The 10,624-nt window shown below is 32.8% G+C and overlaps 1 protein-coding gene across 4 annotated transcripts; it reads left to right on the forward strand.

Moving 5' to 3' along the window:
* The first annotated feature begins 1,042 nt into the window (after nt 1-1,042).
* LOC129291106 (U-box domain-containing protein 33-like) lies at nt 1,043-7,310 on the forward strand. Of its 4 annotated transcripts, none has more exons than XM_054928268.1 (10): nt 1,043-1,177; nt 1,830-2,141; nt 2,561-2,682; nt 2,761-2,882; nt 3,123-3,227; nt 3,434-3,902; nt 4,812-4,949; nt 5,269-5,799; nt 5,983-6,747; nt 6,889-7,310. In XM_054928268.1, the coding sequence occupies exons 2-10, from the start codon at nt 1,874-1,876 to the stop codon at nt 7,069-7,071; spliced, it is 2,703 nt and encodes a 900-aa protein (XP_054784243.1). In that variant the 5' UTR covers nt 1,043-1,177; nt 1,830-1,873; the 3' UTR covers nt 7,072-7,310. The 4 variants fall into 4 exon arrangements, with proteins under 4 accessions (XP_054784243.1, XP_054784244.1, XP_054784242.1 ...); XM_054928269.1 differs by lacking the exon at nt 1,043-1,177 and adding an exon at nt 1,184-1,379; XM_054928267.1 differs by lacking the exon at nt 1,043-1,177 and having other exon boundaries at nt 1,184-2,141.
* The last annotated feature ends 3,314 nt before the right edge of the window (nt 7,311-10,624 follow it).

Consider the following 10,624-nt stretch of genomic DNA (forward strand, 5'->3'; position numbering starts at 1 on the left):
ATTTATAATTGTATGGGTTATGAATAAAAATTTTATCAATTAAATTAATCTTTATTAATTATTTATATCATATTTCAACACTATATTTTGAAGTTGATTTTTAAAACTATTACTCTTTCGTTTAAAAATATAATTTTTAAAAGTTGAACGTTAAAAATTAAAATATTTTTAATATTTTAAAATATAATTAATATGTTTTAAAAAATTATTTTTGATCTTTATAATTTTATTAAATTTTATTTTAAGTTTCATAATTTTTTTTAACATTTTCAGTCATTATATAAAGGTTAAAAGCACTAAGAAAAATGAAATTATAGGATTATAAAAATAAATATTACCTAATGTTTTTGAAATTAAAAAAATTGAAAACATTAAAAAATTATAAAAATTAAAATTAAAATTTGATGAAATTTTAGGAGTTGATAATTATGTGTTTTTAAAATTATTCATAATAAATAAATTATTTTATATTTATTTTTAAATAAAATATTTTATTAAATAAGAATCAATATGAAAAGATAATATTTCCTTCGTTTAAAAATGTAAAGTATTTTTTAAGAGTTAAATATTTAAAAATGTAAGATATTTTTAGTTTTTTAAAGTATAATCATTATCTTTTTTTAAAATATTTTTATTAATAAATGACTTTATATTTATTATAAATTATTTAATATAAATAAATATAAAAAAATAAATTAATTTTAATATAAGTAATTATTTTTTTAAGAGGTGATATTCAATTAAAAGTGTGTTAAATTTGTAAGGGGGAGTACTGGTTTTAAAAAAAAGTTAATAAATGTACTAGAAATCGATATTACTTAGGAACGCCTTACTTTTTTGAAACTCCTTGTGTATTATTATCAAATACTATTATATTAGCATATTGATCGCCTGATCAATGTCAAATCTTACCTATATGTTGATGAGAATAATGAAGGTTCTAATCTCCCAAAAGAAAACAAGCATGGCTAAATCTAAACGACAGAGAGAAAAATCTTACATCGAAGTCCAGTCCCTTTTGGCAGCTTCTTCTGGCTTCTTTTATGTCATGTGCATTTGATGCAGTAGGGTCCACTCGCCTTCTGGGAAGTTTCGTTCTGAAGAAATTTAATTTGAGGGAGCAAAATGGAAATGAAGAAGAAACCCACAGGAGAGGAGACGAATGAGTTGTTTTAAGGTTGAGATGGGGGAAGACCCCACGGGAATTGTTTATGAAATTTACATTTCAAACTAATGCAATTATATCTTCATAATTTGGGTCTCTTTTGCTTATACACTCGAATGATTTGAGCTCAAGATAAACATGCTCTTTTCAGTCTGGGTGATTTTACCTGTAAAACAAAGCTGAAGCTTATTCAGTCTCCCACTCACGCCCCCCGGTAAAAGGGGTTTCCTCTGATTCTTCAGTTTCATGCGATTTTCCATGATGGAAAATGATGTTTCCTTTGTAGTAAGATGAGAGATTTAGGGGTCGATTCAGTTTATAGAAAAAATTAGAGACAGAAAGCCAGCTATACTTTTGTTGGTTTGGGAAAATCTAGAGAGAGAGAGAGAGAGACAACCGGGTTTGGTTTTGTTGTTTTGCTTTTGTCGGGCACTTTTAGCTGTTAAGGAGGATTTCCATTATGGAAGCGAGAGAAAAAGTGTTTATTTGGGATTTTCATTGTTTTAGAGACAGATTCCTGGGGTTTTGATGGTTAAAGTTTCTTATTATGACGGACAGAATAAGCACTGTTTGATAATGTTGGTTGAGCCAGAAAGTAGAATGTTCTTGTTTTGGGGCTAAAGGAGGTCAGTGAGTTTCTTAATAAGTTTATTCTGAATTGAAGGTGATGCTGTTTAATGGAAGAGCGAGTCTTTAAGATTTCTTAGCATGGCTGTGGTGAGTCCTGTGCCTGCAATCCCACGAAGTTTCGGTTCTGTGAGGTTGCCTCAAGATTTTGGGGTCACCAGCAACATGGCTGGGATGGGAGAAATTGTAGAGGAGCCTGAAACAGGTGTGGTTAATGACACTATCTACGTTGCTGTGACAAAAGATTTGAAAGAGAGCAAGTCAAATCTGACATGGGCGATACAAAACTCTGGAGGAAACAAGATTTGCATCCTCCATGTTCATGTGCCTGCAACTATGATCCCCTTGAGTAAGTTTGCAATAGACTCATGTTCAGTACTTGTGTACATACACGGACTTGTTTGATGTGTTCATAATTCTGCAGATTTCAAAGGCAATGTTCAAGATATTGCCTTGATGACCACTATTTTAGAAATTAACAATGTAATGCCCAATAGATACTGAGGTTAATTTCAGAAAAATAGCTATGAATTCCAAATGTTTGAATACATTTAAAATTTAACGTTCAAAGATTTATTGGACTGCTATTTATAATGTTTCTTGGTTTTGCTGTCAGATAAATAATTAATTATTTGATGTACGGTTTATTTATTGAGCAATTGACAAGTAAGGAAGTTATTGAATAAGCTTATCGCCTTGCTATATCTCTTGACCATACAATTTTCAGTCTCTAGAATTGGCCTTTACAATTGATATTCTGTTTTGTAGTGGGTACTAAATTTCCGGCCAGTTCACTGAAAGAAGACGAAGTTGAAGCATATAGGGAACTTGAAAGGCAAAACATGCATAAGAGTATAAATGAATATATTCTCTTCTCTTCACGAATGGGGGTACATGACTTTGACTTTCTGTCCATGATTACTAATGTTGAAACTTATTCACTCTCCACTGACAACATTCTGATGCAGGCCCGGGCAGAGAAGTTGCATATTGAAATGGAATGCGCTGAGAAAGGTATTGTAGAGCTTGCCTTTCAGCATGGCATCCGTGAGCTTGTCATGGGAGCAGCATCTGATAATCGTCATTCTAGGTAGGAAAACAGACATGAAACACTGTCCACAGCACTGTAATCTTGTTAGATTGTAGCTGGAAAAGCCACTGATGATATCATATTGTATCGGAGAGAGCATGTTCGTTTCTCATGATGTGTCGGAGAAATGTGACAGTAAATCTGTCAAAGGTTGCTGAGATAGAGATCCCTTTTTCTTTACTGGTATTGTTTAAGTTTAATAAAATGTTATCACCGATCTTTATAATTCTGACATTGCAGGAAAATGATGGACCTCAAATCTAAGAAAGCCATTTATGTGCGGGAACATGCTCCAGCTTATTGTCAAATACGGTTTGTCTGCAAAGGGCGCCTTATACACAATAGGTTTGTTGCATTTTAAACACTAATGAAATCTGATGTTGGATGACAAGCAGATTTCAATTTAAATAAGAAACTTTTTAGCTGCATAAGAATACAAAGCTCAATACTTTAATATTTCAGAAAGCTTTTATAATTTCATATGGTCATGTTTGTCATTTTACTTGCTTGCTATTATTTTGAATACTGAATCAAGTATTGTATCAACATAGAAATCGCTGTTTGGGTGATGGTAATGAAGAGGCTGCATCACCTTTGCCGCAGCATAGGCCAAGCCCTGTGCATTCACTTCACCTGAGATCCCAATCTATTACGTTGGGGCAGAATGATCGGGCAAGACTCATCAATGAAAAGCTTGAGTTACTTCGCAGAGCAAGGTCTGCTATTGCTGGGCAAGAACGCAAAACAGTGATCTTTTCTTCTCCAGACACTGAAGGGTTTTCCAGTCCAAGTAACAGATTGAGTGCAGAAGTTAGTAGTGATGGGTCAGACGGGCTGTTAAGAAAGAGTCCTTCAGTTTTCTCAACATGTTCTGAAAGTGGAACTGCTGAAGTGGCATTGACTCCAAAATTGATTTCTGAGGGGAGTGAGAATGTGATAGACTCAAGTGAATTTTCTCCAGCTATAGCAAGCCTCTGTCGTTCATCTCCTCCTAGCGTACTGCTACTCCTAATTTCAAGCGTAACTTCTTTCCTGTCAATATTTGTTTGTGGTAGAAGATGTGCATTGTTTCAATGTATTAGTTAAACAGTCGGTGTCTTGTTATAGTATTTTAATTTAGGTTAAAATACATAAAACCTTTTTGAACTATGCATCTCATTTTTAAAAGTTTAAAATTAATCCTCTTAGCTTTTAATTTGTTTTTCAAAACTCCTACTGTTAATTATATTATTTTTTCATAAAGGTTAAAATGTCATTTAACTAAAAAAATGTTATTAAACAAAAATATTATATTTTAGAACTATTTATAATTAATTTCTTATATTTTTTAAATAGTTGAAACAGTGATAGCCAAAAAAATATTATTATTATTACTATAAAATTTTAAATATTTACGTTTATATTAGTTTTATTCTTTTTTTTTTTTTGGTTATCAATGGTGCATAGTTTATTGTTTTGAAGCATAAATTTTTATTTATATTTTCAGGTTAGATTAACATAATGCACATAACTAAAATATTTAAAATTTTAAATATTACCATGTTAGACTAATTTATCTTTTAATATGAAAGAACTATGTACTATTGATAACAAAAAAAATGGATAAAACTGATACAAAAGTATATATTTAAAATTTTATATAATAATAATAATAATAACATTTTTTTGGCTATCAATGCTTTAACTATCCATAATTTTCCTATATAATATTTTGTTTAATAACATTTTTTTTGGTTAAATGACATTTTAATTCTTGTGAAAAAAATAATATAATTAACAGTAAGGGGCTTTGAAAAATAAAATTAATGGAGAGGAGGGCTAATTTTAAATATTTAAAAGTGAAGGAGGTCATATGCAATTGTTTTGAAATTCGGGGAGATTTTATACATTTTAGCATTTAATTTAACTTATTTGGTTGAAAATTGACAGAATGGAGGAATGGATGATACTCTCTACTATCAGCTTGAACAGGCCATGTCTGAAGCTGAGAGTGCAAGGCGGGATGCCTTTCGAGAAACACTTAAGCGTGGGAAGGCTGAAAAAGAAGCAGTTGATGCTATGCGCAGGGTGTGTGTGTGTTTTGCCTTTGCTCATTGCTTCATGTTACTCCTGTGATGTGTATAGTTAGCGGTTCTATGTCTCTGCACTTTTCTTTTGTTCTCAAGTTTAGCATTCCCCCAAGTGGAGGCGCATTTTTGAGCCAGCCAAAATTAAAATAAGGTTTTGCATTTGTTAATGCATTTAAAACAACAATATCAGCCCGAAAAGACTCGAATGATGGAGATCATTTTAATGGATTGGCATCAATTTGTGTTGCTTTCCAGTTCATGTAAATACCTGAATGAAATTTTGATATACTCTTTTGGTTATACCAATCATTTGACAGGCTAAAGCCTCTGAAAGCTTGTACAAAGAGGTACTCAAACAAAGGAAACAAATTGAGGAAGCACTAGCAAAAGAAAGAGAAGAACTTGAAGGGATGAAGAGCCTGAGAGACAAAGTTAAGGAAGAACTTAGACTTGCCCTAGATCAAAAGATGTGTTTGGGGAGTCAAATTGAATCATCTGAATTCATGGTAAGGGAGTTAAAACAAAAGATTATATCTGTTGTGGATCTGTTGACAATATGCAAGAAAGAAAGAGATGAGTTACAGATGCAGCGCAATGATGCATTAAAAGAAGCCGAGGAGTTGAGGAAAATAAAAGAAGACGTTTCAAGCACACATGGGCCTGAGTTGTTTTCAGAGTTCTCTTTTCAAGAGATTGAACAAGCAACGAGGAACTTCAATTCATCCCTAAAGATTGGAGAGGGTGGATATGGAAATATCTATAAAGGTGTCTTGCGTCACACCGAAGTGGCCATAAAAATGCTGCACGCAAACAACTCCTCACAGGGTCCCGCAGAGTTTCAACAGGAGGTATGGTGAATCTTTCTTGACCCTTTTGAAACCATCTTTTGCTTGTTTTGGTGTCCAACATTGAGATGACCCTGTACTTTACCATTCTAGAATGCAAAAATTACTGGCGTTTACAGATGATAAATCCATATTTGTTGTGAGAGAAGGGTATCCAAGTTGATCCTGACTTTGGTTCTGTATCAGGTTGATGTGTTGAGTAAGTTAAGACATCCGAACCTTATTACACTCATAGGAGCATGCCCAGAATCCTGGACTCTTGTCTACGAGTACCTCCCAAATGGAAGCCTCGAAGACCGGCTCAACTGCAAGGATAACACGGCTCCTCTATCATGGCAAGCTCGAATCCGCATTGCTGCTGAGCTCTGCTCTGCTCTCATCTTCCTTCATTCCTTTAGGCCTCACTGCATAGTGCACGGAGACTTGAAACCCTCAAATGTTCTACTTGATGCAAACTTTGTTAGCAAGCTCGGTGACTTTGGAATTTGCCGCATATTACCCAATATTGAGAGTTCAGGTGATGATACTACAGATTGTTGGAGAACTATTCCAAAGGGCACTCTAGTCTACATGGATCCCGAATTTCTCGCTTCCGGGGAACTCACTCTGAAATCAGATGTTTATTCATTTGGCATCATATTATTAAGATTGTTGACTGGGAGACCAGCCTTGGGAATAACAAAGGAAGTGCAGTACGCATTAGATTCTGGAAAGTTTCAATCCCTCTTGGATTCTTTGGCCGGAGACTGGCCATTTGTGCAGGCTGAACAGTTGGCTCGTGTGGCTCTGAGGTGTTGTGAGTTGAGCCGGAAAAATCGGCCAGATCTCAGGTCAGATGTCTGGAAAATACTGGAAGCGATGAGTGCTTTTTCTGGAGGCACATACTCCTTCAAGCCAGGTTATGAAGGGTCTGACCAGCCTCCTTCATATTTTATTTGTCCAATCTTTCAGGTAACCCTTCCTTCTGGGGTCCATTTTCATCCTTCACTTTGATAACACGTCTTTCAATCATCCTGAGTTTGGTTCTTTTGGATAGAGAAAAATAAAAGCTAACAATAACATGAAATTGCTTGCCATGGTTAAACCTTACAGGAAGTGATGCTAGATCCGCATATCGCAGCAGATGGTTTTTCTTATGAAGGTGAGGCTATACGAGGATGGTTCGATAGTGGTCACTCCACGTCACCCATGACAAATGCGAGGCTTGAACACCATAATCTTGTCCCGAACCATGCTCTTCGTTCCGCAATTCGGGACTGGCTACAACATCACTGAACAAGTTCTCTCTTCCCACTTCCTGTTGTTTATATTTTACCAGTTTTTTGGGAAAAAGTTCGGTACATAGATTTCTTCAATCAATTTTGTTACAATGAACCGTGTATCCAAGCTGTGTTGTTGTATAGCTTAGATCATTATTTGGGAAAAAGTAGGATGGTTCAGATATTCTAGATCTTTGTAGATTGGATTTAATTATATATTTACTAGTCATTAAATATGAATTTTTATTTATCAAATGTAAGTACTCAATAAATTTAGTTAACTCAAAAATCAGCATTTTAGCGAAATTTTATGATTTCGATTTTAACAAAAATAAGTTGTATCATTGATGTGCCAGTCATAATTTATAAATTAGGTTTCAGTAAATATTTTTCAAATCTCTCATGTATCTCTCTAATTTGAATTCAATGTATTCTCACACTTACAAAAATCACAATCAATATTCTATTGTATATTCCAGGCGCAAGTAAATCTTTAGGATTTTGTTTGGTTACTAAAAAAAATAGAATGAATTAAAAAAATAAAAATAAAAATAAATTAAATCACTTTTTTTATAATAATTATGATAAAATTCATTAATATATACTATGAATGTAAGAATAATCATATTTTTTAAAAATTTTATAAATTATAATTCTTAACTTTATGAATTAAATTACCTCTTTAGTAAATATGTTCATTTATCTTCTTGATCATTTTATTTTTACTTTATTTTTTTAATACATTCTTTTCTAATACACAAACGTGATTTTATAATTTTAAAATTACAAGACAACATATATATATATATATGTATGTATGTATATTTGATTGTATAATTGGATGATCTCATGAGGGGGTTGTGGGAGCATTAATGTTTAATAGTTCCATTTGCCCTATTAAATAGTTATTTTTTTAGGGTTTAAAATGAAGGATTTCTATTTCCCGTTTGGGAGTCTTCTTTTCTCATTAATAGGTCACAGTAATTTATTAAAAACGCGCGCGCACGCGCGCACTCTTCTCATTGGTGGGCCGGTGGCTATTGGATCTTATGGGAGCGGCACTCGTTCTCCGCCCATTTCTAATACGTCTTGAAAGTATTTGTTGGGGGTTTTTGTCAATTGCATTTTGGGTCATGCGAAAGCTAAAAAGATGACAAGAATAGAAACCATCCCATGTGAGCAAATCACGTGGGGAGGTCAGGGAAAGTAATATCTGCGAAGAAGATGGACTTGTGGCGGTCGGGGAAGTGGGAGCTTCTTGTAGCAGATGATGGCTAAGCTGGTCGAACGATGCCAAGACTGAAGAATGAATGATCTAATGATTCTTCTTCCCGGCACCCAAAAGGACACGAGATTCTAGTGGTCAAGTGGTGGTGAGCTAGGATATCACTCGTAGGTATTGAGCCACGGATTAACTTCCAAATGAAAAAAAGATTTTTGTATGTAAGTTGAAGCTTCCAAAAATCTTTCCGGTGATGACCAAGTCAGGTTCTAGTGTCAGTAGACCTACGAGTGAGCAATTTAAAACCATCTTTCACAGAATTACCTTGTAGCTTCCCCTTCCTACAAGGTTTGATTTCTTTGGCCAAGTAGGATTTGGTTTGGGTTGCTTGATGCTTACATCTGTTGTGATGTGACTATTCTTAAGTACTTTGTAGTTCTATAACCGTATAATTAGTTGCAGGTGTGATGTATGGTACAAGTTGTTCTTTTATATAGGGAAATTTCATTTAAATCTTCTCAACCACATTTAATGAAAAAGAAAGCTCTTTGAGCTCTGAAAATTCACTTTAGATCATGTGCATTGAAGTGAAATTAAAATGTAGAATAAAATTACCTTATCATTCCTCATCTTTTCTGATTTTCCACTGAGGTTGCTTATTTCTTTACATAATTTGAAAAGAGAAAGAATCAAGCTTAAATCATGGCTAGAAGTGAGAAAAACAAACTTCTCTACATGTGCAATGAAATGCATAAGTTGAAGGCTGCATTGACATTAGCCTTTGTTGTTGAAATTGCTAATCAAGACTGCTAACTTCAGGTTACTGGGGTGCTTCCCATCACAAGAGACATCTCTAAACCTATTTTGCGTGTGTGTGATTCTCAAAATCAACTCCTTTCGATGGATTCTACACGTATGTTCTGCATCTCCCATCAGACCATGGCAATAAATTCAGTTTCCAAATTCCTATCAGCTTCCTAGTTATAATAGCAAAAGCAAAAAAAAAAAAAGTATACAAAATAGTTAAAAATAAATTAGATATCCATGATAAAAATGCAAACTTCTCTAACTCACCCATTGTAGCCAAATTATTGGAATGACAACATGTATAAACAATTTGAAGGTGCCAAATTTCCTCATGAAGTACATAATTTCTAAATCTGCATTTTAATTTCGTACCCCTCATTTGAAGTAAATTTTCAGAGTCTAAAGGATTTTCTTTTTTATTAAATATGGTCAAGAGGTCTTAAATAAATTTTATATATATATATATATATATAATGTTGTTTTAATGGCAGAAAAATTATATATTCAACTATAAGGTTTCCGATTATTTTTAGCTATGATAAATTTTTTAATCTCTTAAGCTTGTCTCATTTGTCAATTTGGTCTTTCAAGTTTATTTTTATCAATTTGATTCCTTATATTTTATTAAATTATTGTGTTAGTCCCTTAAATTTACTCTCAAATTAATCAAACATGAAAAGCATTTTGGCATGTACATGTAGTTAAATGAAAAAAAAAAAAAAAATTAGCCTTCAAACTATTTAAATTTTTTTTAATCTAGTCTCTTGTGTTGTATTATATTCTTTTGTTTATTAAAATTTTCAAGTTTTTTTCCCTTTCAAAATAATTACATTTCTTTTTACTAATTTGCATTGTTGCCATCAATATAACATTATCTATGTTAGCAAATTTTAACAATGTTACTTTTTGTTTAAACAATAAAAACTAAATCAACAGCTTAAATAAATTTGAGGGACCAAATTAATAATTGAGATAAGTTGAGGGACTTAACATTTTATTTTCTCTTATTTTTATATACAATTTAATTTTTTTACCATATAAATGTATATATCAATTTATCTCTATATTTTTTATACTTTGATTTAATTTTATTGCTTATTTTAACACACACACTCTCTCTCTCTATATATATCCTCCACGTCACCACATGAGATGAAAGCACGACTCTCCAACTCACCATAAGGAACAATATGCCGGCTTTAACTTCATTACTTAAACTGAAGTGAATTTATTTTATCTCCATCTGTTTGGCTTATAATTTTTGTCTCTATTATTCTGATTATTATATGCTTATGTTTTAGGGTAAAAGTACAAATTTGGCCCTCAATCATTTTTTCAAAAGCAATGGATAGCCTATACTATAAGGTGGTACAAAATAAATTCTCAACTTTTAAAAATGGAGCATTCAACAGCCTCCATTTTATTTGGCGAATGCTAACTTCCTATGTGGGGCCATAAATTTTCTACTGAAATGACACGTAATACTCCATCTTAGTAAATAAATGTGCAAATCTAATCATAAACTATTTTTCAATGAGCA

The sequence above is a fragment of the Prosopis cineraria genome, unplaced genomic scaffold, assembly GCF_029017545.1.
Source record: "Prosopis cineraria cultivar Desert tree isolate PC_DT_omini unplaced genomic scaffold, ASM2901754v1 PC13, whole genome shotgun sequence".
NCBI classification, from domain to species: domain Eukaryota; kingdom Viridiplantae; phylum Streptophyta; class Magnoliopsida; order Fabales; family Fabaceae; genus Prosopis; species Prosopis cineraria.

Bases quoted from the DNA above. Each gene is read 5' to 3' on its own strand.
- LOC129291106 (XM_054928268.1), top strand. From the start codon at position 1,874: ATGGCTGTGGTGAGTCCTGTGCCTGCAATCCCACGAAGTTTCGGTTCT. The intron at 2,683-2,760 runs GTACATGACTTT...ATTCTGATGCAG, and splicing joins TCTTCTCTTCACGAATGGGG to GCCCGGGCAGAGAAGTTGCA. The intron at 2,883-3,122 runs GTAGGAAAACAG...CTGACATTGCAG, and splicing joins TCTGATAATCGTCATTCTAG to GAAAATGATGGACCTCAAAT.